This window comes from Amaranthus tricolor, chromosome 7, assembly GCF_026212465.1.
Source record: "Amaranthus tricolor cultivar Red isolate AtriRed21 chromosome 7, ASM2621246v1, whole genome shotgun sequence".
Lineage (NCBI taxonomy): Eukaryota > Viridiplantae > Streptophyta > Magnoliopsida > Caryophyllales > Amaranthaceae > Amaranthus > Amaranthus tricolor.
In genome coordinates, this window is record NC_080053.1 from 29,881,054 (window position 1) to 29,901,121 (window position 20,068).

The 20,068-nt window shown below is 30.7% G+C and overlaps 3 protein-coding genes across 3 annotated transcripts; 1 reads left to right on the forward strand and 2 right to left on the reverse strand.

The window, feature by feature from the left end:
• Positions 1-939: 939 nt before the first annotated feature.
• On the reverse strand, positions 940-4,921 carry LOC130818121 (uncharacterized). Its single transcript, XM_057684165.1, has 9 exons — positions 4,609-4,921; positions 4,407-4,516; positions 4,205-4,323; positions 4,027-4,124; positions 2,607-2,694; positions 2,420-2,536; positions 2,138-2,249; positions 1,832-1,971; positions 940-1,131 (listed from the first exon to the last, which is right to left on the reverse strand). The coding sequence occupies exons 1-9, from the start codon at positions 4,668-4,670 to the stop codon at positions 1,087-1,089; spliced, it is 891 nt and encodes a 296-aa protein (XP_057540148.1). The 5' UTR covers positions 4,671-4,921; the 3' UTR covers positions 940-1,086.
• Positions 4,922-5,923: 1,002 nt separating this feature from the next.
• LOC130818140 (uncharacterized) lies at positions 5,924-9,278 on the reverse strand. The gene is made up of 3 exons (XM_057684190.1): positions 8,920-9,278; positions 6,906-7,111; positions 5,924-6,668 (listed from the first exon to the last, which is right to left on the reverse strand). Exons 1-3 carry the CDS (start codon positions 9,007-9,009, stop codon positions 6,449-6,451), a joined length of 516 nt encoding a protein of 171 aa, XP_057540173.1. The 5' UTR covers positions 9,010-9,278; the 3' UTR covers positions 5,924-6,448.
• A 7,577-nt stretch (positions 9,279-16,855) lies between these two features.
• Positions 16,856-19,443, forward strand: LOC130818116 (NAC domain-containing protein JA2L-like). The gene is made up of 3 exons (XM_057684157.1): positions 16,856-17,282; positions 17,684-17,952; positions 18,551-19,443. The coding sequence occupies exons 1-3, from the start codon at positions 17,102-17,104 to the stop codon at positions 19,103-19,105; spliced, it is 1,005 nt and encodes a 334-aa protein (XP_057540140.1). The 5' UTR covers positions 16,856-17,101; the 3' UTR covers positions 19,106-19,443.
• The last annotated feature ends 625 nt before the right edge of the window (positions 19,444-20,068 follow it).

Consider the following 20,068-nt stretch of genomic DNA (forward strand, 5'->3'; position numbering starts at 1 on the left):
AATAAGTAAATTTATAAGTTAAAACATAATCATATAAAATTTTATTTGATTCGTCTTAGTTATATTAAAAATTGAATTAAAACATTAAACTGCGTGAAAGTCTAATATAAAATTTTCGAAACGGAGGAAATAACCCTTAAAAGTTAAAAGGGACACTTGCGTTGGGATGGAAAAAGTAATATAATGATTTGACTTACGGTCTATAAATTAAATTAAATCAAACTCTAATTAGGATTAATTTTGATAAAATTTTAATTGGATAGACCACTTAATTCCTAATCACATTCAATATATGATTTCGATTTGCTTTATTAATGTGTGGTTTTGTTTATTAATGGACAATATACATTATTTTTTAAACGATTTGAAAGCCAAATAAGAATAAAATTTAACGAGAAAACGTGTTAATTTTTAAACCAATTTGAAAAGCACACATATTTGAATCCTATTTTTCTTTTGTTCTAATTGTAAATTTTACTTTTATTTTAAAGTTTGATAGACTTTTAATCACTACTTCTATTAGGTTTTCTTAGAAAGGTACGACCTCTATTTCAAATTATTTACTTGCACAATAGGTATCTATTATTCATCATTCAATATTATTTTCTTATTCTTTATGTAGGAAAAATAAAATTATTTGATTTATCTAAATTCTTATTTTCATAATAAATTTCTTTATAGTACTACTTTTTAATTACATACAATCAAGAATATTAAGGAATAAAATATTCTATTGAATAAAGTAAAAACAAGGTAGCAAATAAATTAAACCAAAGGAAAAAATTATTATGAATTAATTTTTCTAAAAAGTTCAGATTTTTCTTTTGTATTTTGTCAGACAAAACTCAAAATCTCTATAGCATCAACCAGAAAATATGTAATTTGCTCCTTTGCTTCAACAACAAAAAAAATACTCCAAATGTGTAGGTTTTTGCCTCATTTTAGCAACACTAGACGAAACAAGGTAATGCGAACTCGAAAAACAGCGATAAGTTACCAAGACCTCTTTAAAGCTAAATTCGTTTGTCAACGATGCTTGTCATTAGTCGCATAGCCTAAACTTAGTTTACAAAATCGAACGTAATATCACTGAACTGTCGTCTGTCTGTCTTCAGCATCTTCGTGCTCAACCTGCAAAAAAATGGATTCAATATTAATGGATATACAAGACCGGTGACCAAAAGAAGATAGACTTTCCAATACCGACACACTAAAGTTCTTTCGAGTGAACCACAAGGTTTCAAAGTTGTACTAATGAATGTTGGGGAGGCAGTCTGTGTTAGCTTGTGAAAATCTCAAAACAGTAAAATCACCGAGAGATGCAGCTTAATACAAGGTTTTTTGGAGCTCATTAGCCAGTCGGATGCAGCTCAAAATGGAAAGTTTAGAATCAAAAGTGCGTCAAAAAAAAAACGGAACAGAAAATTGGCTTTCATAGAATGCTCACTAAAACATTCATTAATTCCTCCAACAATCTAAAGATTTACCGAATTAACATTAAAAACTCAGGCCATAACATTTCTTTGGTAATCTTCTTGGATGGATCTAGGTCATCTCATGTTACATTTTCCTCCCTCAATTTCCCTAATGTAATCGTCAGAGACGATGCAAAGACGTTCCAGATTGAATGATTTTAGCCATTGGAAGTCAAATAGAAAATGGATTAGCAGCACCAATTAGAAGTCATATTTGATCAAGGAGGATGCATGCCTTCGGCAGCTGAACATCACATGTTAATATTCTAATTATGATTGATCAAGAGCTTCCCTAGTCTATACCTACACTCTCCAAACACAAAATATTATCATGTTGTAAATTTGTGAATATATACCTCAACGAGAACCTTTCCTTTCTTCTTTGACTTGGATGTAGGATCATTTCTCTCGATCTTCTTCCTTGCGAGATTTGATTCTTTTCGACTTCTCTTTCCATAAGCAAGTTCTGAAGAGTCATCATCTTCATCTGGATCATCTATTACATGAACAAAATAAGACAATGGTGAGCATAGATGAGAACTAAACACAATAAGAAAATTAATCAGCACAGAAGAGATATTATAAAGTCAATATGAGATTCATATTCTCATCTTTACACCCCACGTTTAAGTAGGTGAAAATGGAAAGAATCAGAAGACTACCTTCACCATCGTCATCCTGCAGGTCATTCATTGTATATCTGCCAAAATCCTCTATATCATCGTCTTCTACTTCAAGTTCTGCATCAGCCTCCACATACTCCACCTCATGTTCCTAAATAATTCGAAGATTAAGGTCATTTAACAATAGAATTGGGCAAAATGCACCCAGAATAGCTACATAGTTATAATAATAACGACATTTCTTCTATGCCTTATCATATTAGGAAAGAAGTGGTCCATCAATATTACTACATCCTGAAAATCAAGCATTTCAAAACATACCTCTTCAAGCTCCTCTTCAGGGTTGTCAAGAATTTTATCCCATAATTCTTTATTAAAGTTGTATATGTCGTCGTAGACGCCTCTTTTAAGTCGTTCAAGTAATTCTTCCTCAATTTTCTACAGCAAACACCAAGTTAATCAATAACTTCAAAGACCATAAACACAGCTCTTTGGGAATGACTGTAACCTTGTCTATTAATGCCGCTTTCTCAGCCTTCTCCAATCTTCTAGCATCTCTCTTTTTCTCCTTCCTAGGAGTTGTCATTATCTTTTCCCTATAACAAATAGCAAATAATTAAAATTTACATAAGAGAAAATACATAACTGAAAGAACAAGTCTGCATACAATGATTTGCACAACAACAACAATACCAAAGCCTTGATCACAAAAGATTGAGATCGGCTATATGAACCAATATATCAGTTCTAATGGTCATACACATGGATATTCTTCTTCATTCTAATTTTCGACCATTTCAATTGGTACGTATAGGTCATTCATATGCTTTCTACTCTTTTACGGTCATTTTCAGTCTTCCTTGCCCTCTTTTTAAGTTTTCCAGGATCCAACTTTCTATTGCCCTTAGTCCTTACCGGATCACTAATACCCATCTTTGCAAATGCTCAAAAATCTTAAACAATTTTTCTTTTATATTTTCCTCATATTTGCAACTCCTAAACCATTATCTACATCTTTGTTTCAAATTCAAACTAAAATGGAGTACATGAACATATTTTGGAAAGAGTAATCTTCCACAAACAATCACTCACGTAACCCCAGATATACATAGGGATAAAATGGAGTACAAGGGAATGCAAACTAAAATTACCTATGACCAACACATCCAGGGAATACAAGGATTGATTGAAATAAACACAAGTAAACTTCCACAAATAATCACAATTAATTCCAAATTGGGTGGACCCAATCCAAATCCAACCTGACCCATGTCCATCCCTATTTGCAACTAAAATGATGGGTTATTATTGTGCATAAAAAAAAACTGATGAGTGAAAATGTTATTATTGTTGGCAAGAAAAAAATAAAATCAGCTATCAGCACATAACTAGTCTCTAAATTGAAATATCAAACTTGTGATCCATGTTTAAGATAGATATAAGATGCCATCAGTAAACATTGTGGAACAATCCAATCCAATTCCTTAAAAATAAGAGCACTTGATTAGGTTATGCTACTAATCACTAGACCAAACCTCTCACAACTCATGACTGGAGAAAAGAATTGTGAATAAACTACAAACAACCGTATGACACCTTCACCAACAACATTACTTAAAAAAATTCTCTAATTCCGCTCAAACAAATGCATCATTTAATCGCTATATCATATATAGCCTATATCAACCATCACTATTACTCTAATACCTCTACTTCAACAAACTATGAAACATACATATACATACAACAACGACAGTAATAATATTGCATTGTCCCAGCCCCAATGCCACTAAGTGGCTGCTACATATGGAATTTTAGGGTGTCAAATGTACCTTGCTCTTGTAATAACAAAGAAAAAATATACAATTGACCCTCAAATGCAAACACCCAAGCATATACATAACACAAATAAATGGGAAAAGAATCACCTAGTCTTTAAAGCAAGCTTCCTCATCCGTATCCGCATTTGAGTCATCTTTGTCAATCGTTGCTTCATTTTATGCACAAGGAATTTCGGCCAAAACATCTGAAAATTTCCCCAATTTCAATCAATACATTATAAAACCCTCATATTCAACTTAAAAACGAACACAAAAAGTTAATTACCAAATGTTTATCAATGATTCCAAGCGCTTGCAAATAATTTCTGGGCAATTTAACTCTTTCCCACAACTTATCAGGCATATGAGCTCTCTCTATAGTTTTCATGTACAAGTAAAATACTCCTGCATACACAAACCCTAACAAGTTAAATTTCTCTCAAATCAGAAATATAAATCACAACAAATCAATAAATACAAAAAAATACCATCATGTTCCCGAATTGTGGCATATCGACTATTAGCAAGAGGACACGAGCTCCGATTACAAACACCGGTTACATTATATGGATTTCGGCAAAATTTTCCAGTTTCAATTCTAAATAATTAACAGAAAAAACGAGTTAGTTAAGTGAAACAATTTTAGTAGTAGTATCTAAGATGACTAATAAGGGGGGAAATTAGGGTTACTTTGACATGAAACTGCAATGATTATGGCGAATAACTTGCCAAATGACCTCATCGTGCTGCATCTTTGTTTAAAGAATAATTGAAGAACAATTAAAATAGATGGTTAAGGGTTTAGGGTTTAAGGTTTACACCTTAAGAAACGTTTCAATCGAGAAGAACTAGATTTTTCCCCCTTTTTTACAGAAAAAATTGGAGAAGCGGTGAGTTTTGCTGGGTTGATCCGGCGGGTCGGCCGAAACTGAACTGAGAGTCCAGATTAGGGTTTTTCAATCTATGTTAATTTGGAATACTCCATCTGTGACATCGCTTGTATTTCTTTTCCCAAAAAAAACAAATTGATTGTATTTTTTTCATTAATTCGTCACTTTAATTTTTATAACGAGTATAGTATATTTTTTATTTTTTTTCAATCATCGTGATTTGTAAATCACTATAAAAAAAAATAATAAAATAATAATAAAATAAATAAGATAAAAAAAGATAAATTAAAATAACAAAATTTTCACTCTATTAAATCCTACCATATAAGGGTGATTTGTTAATCTCACAAATAATCGTTATTTACTAAGACCTTCTCTTCCTTTAAAAAACTGCGTCTAAATTTTGGGTCATTTTTTTGTTTGTAATAAGGGCTAACCAGCTAAGGATAGGACCTATTACAATCAATTGTTAGTTTTCAGCCGATATTATTCACATGTTTGATCAGTTGGTAATGTAGATAATTTTTTGTTAACATGTTAAGTTATCAGTATAAGTTATTTGTTGATCCAAATGTTCCTGATATTAGTTATTATTTATTTATTAAAAAATAAGTTAATACACTAAATTCAATAAAAAATAACTTATCATAACAATTTTTCTTTTTAACTTGAATGTCATTTTTCAGCTGATTAAACAACTATTCATAAATACATTTTTATAATTTTTTGACTAATTAACAATTTTAAAACCAATGGACAAGTTGACCAAAGGGTTTTGTCCATAAAATGTTTCTTTCATTTATTAAACCAGTTTATTTTTTAAAAAATATTTAAGTATTTTATTATTTCTTTTAGTATAGGCCTTTTATTAATTCCAATGACATTTTATTTTAAATTCAATTTGAAACTCATGCAATATACAAATTAATTTTTTTATATCTTAGGATGTTTTTTTCTTAACTTGTATTTTGTGTTTTTAGTTCTTGAAGGTTTTTGCTAAATTTAATCTATGGAATATTTTTTATATCACTTTTTAGCGTCGTTATCGTTAAAGTGATTTTTGTGCAAAAATAATAATGATAATAATAATAAGAATAATAATAACTTCAATAATATTGAAATTAAGAAATTAATTGTATATTCATTGCAAATGTCATACTCGCACCTTTCCTTATCATCATCATCCTTAAGTAATAATGTAGCTATTCGCTAGCTAATGTACGTACTAATTAATTTTTTGCCATCATAGCATACATAGCAATCATAGCCGAACCTCCACGAAATAAGCTCTTTTTACCAAACACCCCTAAGTGAAAGAACCGAAACCAAGAAAGCGTATTCGACTATGCTGTTTAAGTGAAAGAACCAATACCTTCGGGCATCGTCGCATCGAGTGTTTAGGGTTCCAAAAGAAGAAAGGCTTAACACACAATAGCCAAAAGGATAAGAAATTGCAACCTACTATTGTTTGTTTCTCTTACAACCCACAAGAATCTAACATAAGTACATAACAATCAAACAATACACAAACAGCTGCACAACATTGGACGTACGAGACGCACAAGAATGCCTAAAACTAAGACTGTGGTCAAAACGAACAATCGACGAGCACACCAACCAACTGATCCGCGAAGTGCACCTCAAGATCGGACGCAGTCTTTTGCCCTTGAGTAGCATACATAGTAGAACTCAGTGATAATCGCAGTGAAGAAAGTGAAAGCAGCTCCCGCTGCAAAGACTCCTTTCCTAAGAGTCTCGCAGGATGGTGCAGCTTCTTCGTAGAAACGCTTGTATTTGGTGTGATACGCGTTCCTAGCTGAACCGGCCAATAAGCATATCTCCGCAATAAAGAATGTAAGCCTGAATGCATCAATTTCATCAGGAACTAACAGTAGATTTTGCTTTACGAAGAGACAAGATTCGGATGATTTCAAAAGCTCAATGAAAATCGAAGACTTTTTGGTGCACAGAAGGGCCAACCTTAAGATCTAGGACTATAACCTTTTAAACTCGAAACGAGCAAAAAGGAAAAATGATTATTTCAGTCGGGTTTTAAGTTTTAACTAATAGAAGTAGAAAAGAGAAGAATACGCGTACCAGCAGACAATGAATAGCATGACAGCACAAGCCCGTGATCCTCCAGGACTGAGCGTCGGACCACAGCAAAAGCATCGACTAGCTACCATAACAATTGCTTGGCTAGCCAGAAGGCAGAAAAAGGCACCGAGCCCATATGCTGTGGCAATGTCTGAATCGTACTTGCAGTATTTGTAATCTGCATTCGGGTCTGAAATAACCTGGGCCTATCGAAACACGGTGACCAAACACATATTAATCGATGATCATTAGCTACAAGTGTGTGATTATAACTTAACTTATATGCTAAACAAGCTAACCTCGTAGCAATTTACCCCACAAAAAGTAAGCATAGGAACTATAGAGGTTAATTATGTTGCCAATTTAAGCTCAAACTTATACAAATTCATGTGAGACGGTTTCATCGTGAGACGCGCTTCATATATGGGTTGAATAGCCCAACTAAACAATCAAATATGGGTTGAATAGCCCAACTAAACAATTATTATCATATGAGCTCCTTGTTTTGAGGTCGTCTGACCGAGAGACGGTTACAACTTACAATAGTAGCTCAAAAACTTATGATTCAAAAACATAGTTGGTTCAGAGGCAGCCCGTCTTGTATGAGAACGTCGCACCGTGAGAAAAACTCAAAACAAGAAGCCTATAAGCTAAAAGTTTCTATTATTAGGCCATTTCATCCATGTATGAGGCATGTCTCACGGTGAGACCGTCTCATACAAGAATTTGTGGTGCGGAGGCCACTAGTGCATATGCTTCCTTACAACACAATACATGTTTTCTTAATTTTTCTTTTGCACCCATGAAGCGGACGGTGTTTGTTGAAATAGCCTCAGCCATAAAAAGAAAACAAAACCAATATACTAGCAAGCCCTAATCTGCTACCTGCCCAAACACGCCCAAGAACAAGATCATTTACAAAGTGGAAAAACACCTCTAACTTGAGAGATCGAGACTTAATAGATCCACTAGGTCAATTCAAACATGAGAATTAGGGCATGTTACCAATTTTGATAAGTTTCAGTTTAGTTTAATTTAGTTTAGTTCAGATCACTTTGTTTGCAATTCAACTTAATTGAGTTCAGCTGTTCACAGACTCAATTCAATACATCACTTTAACTCTCGTATTCTTTATGCCCCTTCCCGATACCATATACTAACAAAGGACTTCCCAAATAGAAATATACTAAAACCCGTGAAAATATTGTAGCAAAACCTGTAGGAGATTTGCTGCATTCTATTTTTATTATTTATTATACACTATTATGTTCCTCTAATTTACATCCGCACATTGAATTATATTGTAACGTCTTCCAAACAATTTTTCCAATTTTCCATAAATCACACACTTAACCCGCTTTTCTTATTTTCTTGGTATCATACCATGACATTGGGCCAGAGTGTTTACAAATACTTCTTCCGCCATCATTATAATTGTTACATTTAAATTTTTACGCAATCTAATCCATTATTTGATCATTTATATATTGAATTATACACGCCTAAAAATTATAAAAGTTTAGTTTAATATTATGAAACTATGTGATTATACGATTCAAATAAGATCTATTTTGACTAATGACTATATTTTTTTAAAACGGAGGAAGTACTAACAGAATTACCCAATTATTGAACAAAAATGCTCATAATACCACATTGAAGCTTTGATTTTGATATCAAAATGTCAAGTTCTACTAGATCCAACAATATAAATTAGAAATTTCAATTAACCCATCACCAAATGCACAAAAAAACACTAAAATTAACCAAAACATGAACATTCCAAAAGAATTGGAAAACAAAAATGAACTAACAAAGAGAATACCAAATAACCCATCAACAAATTAAAATTCAACCCCAAATAATAATAATTCACAAAACAAAAACAAATAATAGAAAAAGAATGAGAAAACACAAATTTTACAGCAAAATGGTTCGAGACGTTTTGCAACAATTATTTCTTTTAATTTGAGGGTGTTTCACCGACAAACGGTCTAGCTGAGGAGAAACTTACATGGCTTCGTCTTTGTTCAGCAGCAACAGCAAGGCCAAAAGCAATGGCATTAAGGACAAAAACAGCAAGCATTACAAGCTTAGAAGCCATAATTGAAGATCTTCAAAGCTTCCAATCAAAATCAAATGAACCAGATCTGGGACTGGGATTCTCTTTTTTGTAATTGGGTAGTTGTAAATCGTAATTGTGGGTTTATACTGTGTTTTCCTCAGTCGGTGGGGGGTATGTATACTTACAAATGGAGGGCTAAAATTAAGTGGGAAAGAAGAAGAGAAGTGAAAGCATGTAATGTGATCGTTGGAAGTCGAAATTGTTTGCAACAGACAATAATTCGACTCTGTAGTTTGGCCAGCTTGTATGGATGATTTATCTACAAATTCAATATAGTAAGCACACTTTATAAGTTATTAGTGTACTTCTTTTCATTGTTATGGTTTTGAGATATTATATATCTCTTTAACTTATGAAATGTGTGTATCTTGTATTAACACAGTTAAATAATTGTTAGTTTAAGTTGTTAATTGATACAATAATTATTTTGGTAAAACAACATAAAAAAAGAACTTATACCTTTAGAGTATGTATTTGAATGGTTTATTTAACCCATGTATGAGGTGTATCTCTCGGTGAGACCGTCTCATATACAACATTTTGTGTTTGAATTAAACCCGAGGTTCGGGTGAAAGACGCTTATTTGCGGAACACAAATACTTAAATGGGACTGTCTCATGATGAAACCATAGGGTGTTTGGAAAAATTTCTTATTAGATAGTTTTAGCTTATTTTAATAAAAATATAGGGTTTGATGATCAAACAATTTAATGCTAATGTTTGACAACTAATCAGGGTGAAACAAAAAAGTCGTTTTTGAGTAAACTGCTTATAGCGGGGTTTAAAGTTAGCTGGTCAAATCAGTCATTATACTCAAGCTACTAGCTATTAGCTATTTGTCAAACACCCTTAATTTTTATTGAATAGACTCATACAATTATAATTTAAAATCATCTATCACTTTGTAATTTTAAAGTGTGAATTCAAATGCTTGTTTAAAAAAAAATCTTTATGTTACTAAGTTGAGTCAAAAAATTTCACCTTAGCAATCAGCCGCTGTTAGTAAGAGCGGTCCATTGCTAATGTGACTTTCTTTAACTCATAAATAAGCCACTCTTATTAACAGCTTATTAACAGTAGGCGTTAGTCGAACATAAATTCCAGCCTTCTTCTTCCCCAAATCAGTTCCCCCCAAATCAATTTTCAAATACGATTCTCATCTCACATTCATCTAATCTTTTCTGACCTAAACTAAGCACTCTCCTCAAAACTTTAAAATTTTTTCATTCTATGGATTTGAAACTTCCCCAATTTCTGATTGAAATCTTCAAAATACCTGATACGTTTCTTTATCTTATTTATTCTTAAATCTTTTTTGTTTTTCTTCATTACCCATTTTTTATTTCCATTTCTTCATATTTAATCATAGTTTACTGTTAATACTTGTTGTATTGGACTCTAGCAAATGGGTTTTGTGTTTAGCTCTTGATTTGTTGTTTGTGAAATCGACCTATCTTACTTAATATTTTTTTGTTTGTTTGTGGGCATTGGATTTATATTGGGTTTTTGCATCCATTTTCTGGGTAAACTGATAATTAGTGTTTTGAATTTTAGGGTGAAATTCCCATTTGATTGAGCTTGTTCTTGTGGAATATTTAATTTTGGGTTTTAGTTCTTGTGGAATATTTAATTTTGATTGTGAGTTAGCAAATAAAGCTTCAACACTAATAAAAACAAAGGATTTATTTTAATTGAACAGAACTCAAATATATAATCATATTAATTATATATACATACATATATATATACATACATATATATATATATATATACATACATATATATATATATACATATATATAATCATATTAATTATAATTAAATTATTATATAATATATACCGAAAAACAAAGTGCAAGTAATCTTAGTGATGGGCCGCTTTTACTAATAGCGGCCAATTAACTTAATAATGGATCGCTATTTGTAAGTGCAAACAGATACCAAATCACAGCTCCGGGTAAAATGTGTTTATAATGAGAAATAGTTTTTTACATGGCTTACTGTTTTACTTCTTTATATTGTTTTTCTTATTCAATTCAAATTTTCAAAAAAGAAAGGAGAAAGAAAGTCGCAGCAATCAAACAGAATAATACTCTCTCTAAATTCAAACTCATAAACTGATTAAAAGATTACACTTGCTTCTTAACCTATTTTACTCTATTGAAGTAATTGTTTTAACCTATTAAAGTTGTTGTTTTAACCTATTGAAATTGATATTTAACATATTTGAGTTGGTGTATTAAAGTTGATATTTTAACCTATATCGAGTTGGAGCTTTAACCTGTTAAGTTGTTAATCTATTGAATTTGGCATTTTTAACATATTTAAGTTGCTATTTTAAAATGTTCAAGTAAGTATTTTAACATGTTTGAGTTGGTGTTTTATGCTGCTTAAGTTGGCGTTTTAACATATTAAATTTGGCATTTTAAACCTAGTTCAAGTTGGTGTTTTACCCTATTTGGAGTTTGTGTTTTAACCTGTTAAGTTATTAACTTAAAGTTGGTGTTTTAAACTGTCAAAGTTGGTATTTTAACTTGTTTAAGTTGGTATTTTATGTTGCTTAAGCGTATATGTTGACTTATTTAAGTTGGTGTTTTAACTTATTCAAGTAAGTATTTTAATCTATTAAAAGTGGTGTTTTAAATGTTGAAGTTGATATTCTAACCTGTGGAAGTTGGTATTTTTGTGTTGGTGTTTTTACCAACTATAGCAGGTTAAAATACCAACTTTAACAGGTCTCTAGGTTAAAATACCAACTTCAATGGGTAAAAAACAACTTCTCTAGGTTAAAATGCTTACTTTAATATGTTAACAATTTAACAAGTTTAAACAACAACTTGAAATACCAACTTTAATGCGCTAAAATATAAACTTCAATTGGTTAAAATATCAACTATAATAGATTAAAATAGATTATAAATCATATATTATAAATAAATTAAATTTGAATTAAACTTTAGACTTAAAAGGCGTCTGTTAGGAGAGGAGCTGTAATAGAAATTGTCGCAAAGTTTCGCTTGAAACAACAAATTATAACCTAGGCAAACCTAAACGTACTAGATTCTTAATTCTCTTGATTTAAGCTAAGCTATGTCTCAACTCTCAACTATACCAAATATGTAACTTCATGGCAAACCCACATGAAATACAAATAAACATGCAAGTAAAAGGCTTAAATAGTTAAATGTACGTAAGGGATTACGTCTAAAGTGACATCATTGTTCGTAACAAGCAGATGAGTGTATAAAAACGATAGCCAAAAGAAGTGAATTTAATTACTAAGCTAAGTAATGTGTATTGGATGACAACAACTTGATTTTTTATAACATTAAAAGAAAGAGGTTTGTTTAACTCATAATTTGAGCAAAGAATAAATACCACACCAATATATCTTACTTTCGTGCAAACAAAGAAAAATAATATACTAATTGGATCTTTTGACTTAAAAGACATACTACTATCGCGTAACGATTATTTTGCCCTATTTGCAAATGATATGGTGATTAAAAGGTTGAATTTGGTGACTTAAATCGGTATAATCCTTTAAAATAAGAGAGAGTATGAAAACAAAAATATTAAGGTGATGTCCAAAAATAAAGAAATTATATCATATTTCAAAATTAAATGAACATATTAAATAAAAAATAAAGCAAATTTTAACGAGAAAGACGAAAAGAATTTAGACTTAAAAGTTTTTTATGCACTCAACTAGCTATCTTCAAGCTAATTGTTGCACATATACTTTATTCTCCCTACCACACATAAAGGGGTGTTTGGTAAATTAGTTTATTAAGCAATTTTAGCTTATTTTGATATAAATAGAGGGTTAGATGGACAAACCAGCTAATGCGAGTGTTTGGTGAACTAGCTGGTTAGAACAGCTTACTGATATGAATAAACTGTTTTTGAACGAGCTGCTCATAGCAGTGGGTTCAAAATCAGCTGATCAAACCAGTTAATAAAATCAGCTAATCAAATCAGCCACTATAATCAGCTATCAGCCGTTTTCCAAACACCCTTAAAGTATTTTGTTATAGGTATTACTTTGACCTACCAAAGAACTCCATTTTTATACATCTTAGACGTGCCCTAATCTCCCCATTATTATTTGAGTGCTATAATTAACTGTCATCCTTTCTTGATTAAGACATTGTGTAAATCTTTTGAACTAATCTAATCTAATTTGAGACCATTGTTTGGGTAATGGGGGATTAAACATTCATAGTTCGGTAGTCTAATTACTATGTGGATATGTGATATTAATTAATGACAATGAAAATCGTGGAAACAGAAACTTAAGATAAGAGTTACATGTGGCAAAATAAGTGATATATCTCAAAAGTACAAGTGTAGCAAAGCCAATTAGGCCATACTAATACTACTAATCATGAAAATCCTATCATGTCGGGCCACCACGTGACATATCTTATGTGTCTCGTGCCAAGTTGTTTCGTAATGTGTTTGGCTAATAGCCACCTAAAAATAAAGTACAGTTTAACAGTGAAAACTGTATACACATTCATGCGTCGTACTTATATCTCGAGAGTTGTATCGAATCATTCTATGTAAAATTGTGTTGTAAACTGTATTCTGCCGTCTCACACGACTAAACCCAAAAGACCCGGATGCCAACCAGACCCATTTTCATCTCAACTAGTACCAACTAAATTCAGAAGGTGAATCAAGAGTTCACTTATTTAGTGCATAAAAATTGAGAAGATGAGATGAGATAAGATAAGCTGTAGAACAGTCTGCAAAGGATCTGCATGACAGCATCATAAAGCCAAATCATTAACACAACCGTCCAATAATGATTTCATACACTTTCTTATCTCAACACTTGTCACTCCCGTTTTCCAAACATAACAATCATTTGGACTTTAGTGTTTAAAAGATGTCTAATAATCTAACTTTTTATATTTTTTTTCCCAAACATACCTCACCCTCTAAACCTCCGCACCCCATCATTTCCTCACCTTAATACATATTAAAAATGAGATTATTAGAAAATAATCAATAGGTGGAATTATTCACAGCAGATAAGTAAAATATTGAATTATTTTCGACAATTTTTCCTTTTTTAATCTGTTTATTTAACTTTATTACAATTCTTTTTATAGAAACGTGTCCATACATTTTTTTCTCATTTAAACATTTTAACTCAACTTTAAGAGAATTAGGTCGTCATACCTAAGAATTCAAATGAAACTTTTTTAAAATAATCCACATTTAAACAATTTTATTATTTTTTAATCTTTATACAATATACAATTATCAGCTATCGATGATTACCAAACAATAACGAAAAAGACACCCTATAAATGGAATAGTACGTTATGACTTATGAGTTCACTATCTCATTCTATCTACATTGCTTTGATTATTTAACTCTACTTAAATCTCACACGTACCACGTACTCATATTATTTATGTAAGGGTTATCTAAAACAAACATGCAAGACACAGCTGATACTTGGATTTTTTGGTGCATCATCTTGTTTTTGGTCTTTTTAGTTGGTGATTTAATTAATTGAAAGTATTGACTGTTTTGAAAATTTTTTTAAGCTAGTTTGATACAGGTCAACAATTTAGCAAAATGTTTGGTAAACTTAAATATTTCCTCCTACTCTTTCTATTTGTCTTATTTTCAATTATGGTTGAATTACCTTATTAGTCTCATTGATATTTATATATAATATGTCTTTTTAACTTATTACCCTTACTCATATTACCTTATTACAATTAATTAAATAAAGAACCATTAACGATTTATTTATTTTCCTTTCTCTCTCCTTTCTAAGTGGTTCCATTTACCTTATTACAATTAATTAAATGAAGAATCATTAACGATTTACTTATTTTCTTTCTCTCTCCTTTCTAAGTGATTCCATTTGACCCACCTAAAAAATTGATGAAAGTCAAATAAGATTAATTAGAACAACAGGAGAAGTCTTTTACTATTAGTTGTTTATGAAGAAAGAGTGGGCCAACAAGCTATATTATAATGAAAAAAGTTGACCTTGATACCTTTTTATTTTGACACTTTTTTTAGCTTTTTGACTAATCAACAAAAGTCCAAATTTATCTACCAAACACATTCATCATTAAATTTTCTTTAGATTTGATTCATAGGTGTCTCATTTCTAATGAAAAATTTATCTCTAAATTGCATCAGTATTAATATACTAAAACTTTATTTTGTGTATTTGGATCAGGATCCGTAACCCTAATCCTACACCATCAACTAGACAACTAGGGATGATCTTAATAATAATCTTCCATAAAGCATTAAATGAAGAAAATGTAGAGTAACATTTGAGTTTTATTGGATTGAGTCTAAAAGACGTTTCTAAAAAAGATGGTCTCTTAAGAGATCGGATGAAACATTTATTCCATCTATCCACAATCAAAGAGAGCTATCCAGGGTTTGAACTTTTGACATACGTACTGATACTTCGTATATTCTCGTTGTATATATTGTTTGAATATTTTTTAGCATAATAATACATGAAAGAAAAGTAGAAAAGGACAAAAAAGTTGAGGATATCATGGTACACTTGGATAGATTATGGACTCAGCAGCTCATCTTAGTTAAAGAGTGAAAGTAACCAAAAAAAAAGGCTCTCCCATTTTTATAAAGTCTAATTTTTTTTTTTTCTTCTTTTTCAATAACGTGTTCATCTAGGGTTGAGTTTGGAGGGACTTATTCTACACACGGAAAAATAGAAAGTATGATTTAAAAGTGATGAAATGTAGAGTAGATAGTATAAAGTGTAAGGTGGTGTATACGTGATAAGAAAAAATGCACAAATCATGATTAAATAGTATAATAAAATAAATATGTTATAGACTTTTCGTTCATTTGTATATATTGTATTTCCTTTTACTTTTATGTCTCTGTGAATTTAAAGCACTATTAAAACATTACATAAGAGATTTTTTAAAATAAGTATTAAACTCAAATAGTTGAAATAAGTAGTCATAAACAAAAAAAGTATTTAATCAATTAACGACATTAAAATAGCTGAAAAATTGATTTTAAAACAAAAATCATATTTATATCATTAAGTTTTGACTTTTTACAACCGTTTCTCAAATAAATATGCAACAATCAACACTATTCTTTCAAACATTAACTTGCATATCAACTATCTTAAACAACCAACTTTTCAATTAATACCTTCAACAACATTAACCATTCATCTTATTTTACAAACAAACCTAATGACATACTCCTAAATCTTTATCATCAAACCTCCCAAATCCTTCAAAAGCCAAATTTCACAAAATATTGCCACGTGTTCTTCTAAAATTGATAAAAGAAGGAAAGGGTTAGATATGAGTTTGTCAAGAATCAACTCAACCAAAAACGATACAACACAGACTCTTCAAGTACTCTTTTCATACCTAACGCTAAATATTCTACTTTAAATGAGAGGTAGTTGAGATTCGAACACGTGACCTATTGCCACGCTATTTTTTAATAGCATATAAAAAACCAACTCAACTAAAAGTTTCAACTGATAGTTTAAACCTCATGATATGTTATATATCCTAACTGAGTTGAACTAAATCTTAATTTAAAAAAGTAATTATTTCCAACTAAAATAATATTTGATTCACAAAAACACTGAACATTTCATATAGCTAAATTTCAGGCCTCAGGGTAACCGGCACGTGTCCTATTTCAAAAAACTGATGACTCAACACACTTCCTCATCCTAAACTGTAAACAGTCTCCTCTGATCCTCTCTGCTTTTCTTCAAACCTTCATGTCTGTCTCCAGATAAGATCGGTTACTAAAAACAGGGGTACGTGGCAGCCTCTGAAAGGATACCCATTTTAACCTTCTTCGGGCCCCATTGTAACGCGTGTATTATCAAGAACATACCCTATAAGGCTTTAACATATTGCCGTTCCCTCTTTATAAATATCCACCATTCCCCTCCTTATTTTCGAAAATTGGCATTTTTAATATTCATATTTTCAACCCCAAAAAAATATATACTCCATTTTACTGAATTTCTGCTGTTAACTGGAAAAATATTTGGAAAAAAAAAAAAAAAAAAAAATGGGAGTTCAAGAAAAAGACCCGCTTGCTCAATTGAGTTTACCACCTGGTTTTCGATTTTTCCCCACTGATGAAGAACTTTTAGTTCAATATTTATGTAGAAAAGTTGCTGGTCATCATTTTAGCCTTCCAATTATTGCTGATATTGATCTTTACAAATTCGATCCTTGGGTTTTACCTAGTAAGTCCTTTTTTTTTTAATTTTTAAAAGAAATACAACAAGTTTTATATGAGACAGAATAAATTAACTCATTTTCCTAACTGATTAATTTAAATTCACAAGTGATTACAAATAATAAGTAATTACTTTAAAATTTAAAAATAATCATTTTAAAATTATAAGTGATTATTTTACGATGAATATTAAGTCAATCTAATAAGAATTTAATTCAAAATATCACCTTATCACATCAACTTTTTAAAATGTTAGATATTCCACCTTTTATATCATTTTGGCTTTCTATAATATAAATAAAAGGTGAAAATTTAAAAGTTGATCACCAAAATGGATTTTTAGATTTAGTTTATTTTAAATAAAAATTGTTTTGAAATGTTGAAATTTATTGATTGAATTATGTTTAGGTAAGGCGATGTTTGGAGAAAAAGAATGGTACTTTTTTAGTCCAAGAGATAGGAAATACCCAAATGGGTCACGACCCAATAGAGTAGCCGGGTCCGGGTACTGGAAAGCTACCGGAACTGATAAGGTTATTACAACCCAAGGAAGAAAAGTGGGTATTAAAAAAGCTCTAGTGTTTTACATTGGTAAAGCTCCAAAAGGTACCAAGACTAGTTGGATTATGCATGAATATCGTCTCACTCAACCCACCCGCAAGTCTGGTAGCTCAAAGGTTCGTTTATTTTTTTTTCAATTAATATATTTTTATGTATAGATTTAGAGTTGTTGCCATGTGACTGAAAAAGAATAATTCTTCGTGTCTATTATAAGACTAAAATATCATAATGAAGGTGTCGTAATGTGACTGAAAGATCAAAATTTAGGTGTATGTAACTGAATTATCATCATTTATATGTCGTTATATGATGAAAAGTTCATAATTTAGGTGTTATATGACTAAAAGATTATAATTTAGGTATCGTTATATGATGATCATATTTTAGGTGTTCGTGACTGAATTACCATCAGTTAGGTGTCGTTGTATACTGAAAATTCATAATTTAGGTGTCATTATACGACTGAAAGATTATAATTTAGGTTTTATTAAATGACTAAAAGATCATAATTTAGGTGTCAATATGCATCTAAAAGATCATACTTTTGATGAATTTGAGTGAATTATCACAATTTAGGTGTTTTTGATAACTAAAAGTTCATAATTTAAGTGTAGTTCATTAAAGTTTATAATTTAGGTATTATATATCATATCATGAAAACGGGTTGATATTTTTTTGTCTAACGAGTTGATATTTAATTTTGTGTGATTTCAGTTAGATGATTGGGTGTTATGTAGAATCTACAAGAAAAAATCCAGTGTGGCAAAGCCTACAATAAGTAAAGAGCACAGCACAGGTGGATCATCATCAACTACATCATCACATCTTGATGTTTTAGAATATTTACCAGAAATTGATGATCGTTCATTTGCTCTTCCACGTATGAACTCTTTAAAGAATAATGTGGGCCAACAACAACAACAAAATGACAAATTTAACCTTCTACAATTCGGGTCGGGTAGTTTTGATTGGGCCGTGTTAGCTGGGTTAACATCCGCACCCGAATATGCTTTTGCGGGTTCAGCCCAGCCTCAAATGAACAACAATGGAAATGACTTTATGTTACCGAATATGGTAGATACCAAATTATGCAAATCGGGTTTGGTAGAAGAGGAGGTTCAAAGTGGAATTACAACACAAAGAGCCAATTTGGGATACTTGAATCAAAGCACAAATGTTTTTATTCAAAATTGTGATAACTCGACCGACCCGTTTGGAATGGGTTATACGAGTCATTTATCTGGGTACGGGTTTGAATTGAGACAGTAAAAAAATGATGAAAAGTCAATTTTGGTTGGATAGTGAAAATTGGGGTTAAAGTTCGAGAAAAATTTTAGATAGTAAAATCCTGTCATTCTTTAGAATAATTGTGAACGATGATGTTATTTTATTATTTTAATTAAAAATGTAAACTTCTAGTTATAAAGATAGCACATGTCCATTTGCATATTATTTCGATCTCATTCAAAAATTAAGATGACATGTTTAGTACCTAATCTAAGTTATATTATACGTCAAATATTTAAGTCTTAAGACTCAATGTCATGCGTTGTGATGAAATTGGATATGTTGGGTATTTTAATAAAAGTTCATTGGTTGTTAGATGATTTATTTTGTTTATGAATACTTTTTATTGATTTTTTAACTAATTAAAAAGTTAAAAGTCAATTTTTTTTTTTTTTAAAAAAAGTACTTCGTGTTACCAAAAATTGAACCGTGAGACCTGTAAGGGCATTCCAAGAGTTTGCACGCATTCTTTGCTGTTCGAATTGGGTAATTGGTGTTATGTATACATCGTTAAAAAGCTTCACATATGGAAATAATAATTTTATTTAAAAGTTTAGAATTTGCTCAAATTTATTGTTTTGCAAATTAAAAAATTTTAAATTTTAATTTGAATCAAATTCCATTATTGTTTTTAAAGTAGTTAAAGTTGAGAATTTAAAAATAACTATTTAAGCCTTATCATTTTCAAATTCTTCACTTGTGATTTTATAATTAAAATCCATAATTTAAAATGAAATACTTATTCCTAAATACTACATAAGAAAAAACGTTGTTTGTTTTCTTTTCTTAGTAGTCTTTATATTTTATTTCGGTTGTGTGAAATGATATAATATTACTTCTTTTCATTGGCTAATGTTTATACTTGTCAAATAACTAAGATACAAAATTCACCAAAAGTAAATACCGCAACATACTTTGTTTTCAGTTGAATATATTAAATGATAT

Coding starts and splice junctions, on each gene's coding strand:
- LOC130818116 (XM_057684157.1), top strand. CDS start 17,102: ATGGGAGTTCAAGAAAAAGACCCGCTTGCTCAATTGAGTTTACCACCT. Junction 17,283..17,683: donor CGATCCTTGGGTTTTACCTA/GTAAGTCCTTTT, acceptor AATTATGTTTAG/GTAAGGCGATGTTTGGAGAA. Junction 17,953..18,550: donor GCAAGTCTGGTAGCTCAAAG/GTTCGTTTATTT, acceptor GTGTGATTTCAG/TTAGATGATTGGGTGTTATG.
- LOC130818121 (XM_057684165.1), bottom strand. CDS start 4,670: ATGCAGCACGATGAGGTCATTTGGCAAGTTATTCGCCATAATCATTGC. Junction 4,125..4,204: donor GAATCATTGATAAACATTTG/GTAATTAACTTT, acceptor GGAAATTTTCAG/ATGTTTTGGCCGAAATTCCT. Junction 2,695..4,026: donor AAGCTTGCTTTAAAGACTAG/GTGATTCTTTTC, acceptor TATTTGTTATAG/GGAAAAGATAATGACAACTC.
- LOC130818140 (XM_057684190.1), bottom strand. CDS start 9,009: ATGGCTTCTAAGCTTGTAATGCTTGCTGTTTTTGTCCTTAATGCCATT. Junction 7,112..8,919: donor CTGAACAAAGACGAAGCCAT/GTAAGTTTCTCC, acceptor GTGTTTCGATAG/GCCCAGGTTATTTCAGACCC. Junction 6,669..6,905: donor ATGCTATTCATTGTCTGCTG/GTACGCGTATTC, acceptor TGATGCATTCAG/GCTTACATTCTTTATTGCGG.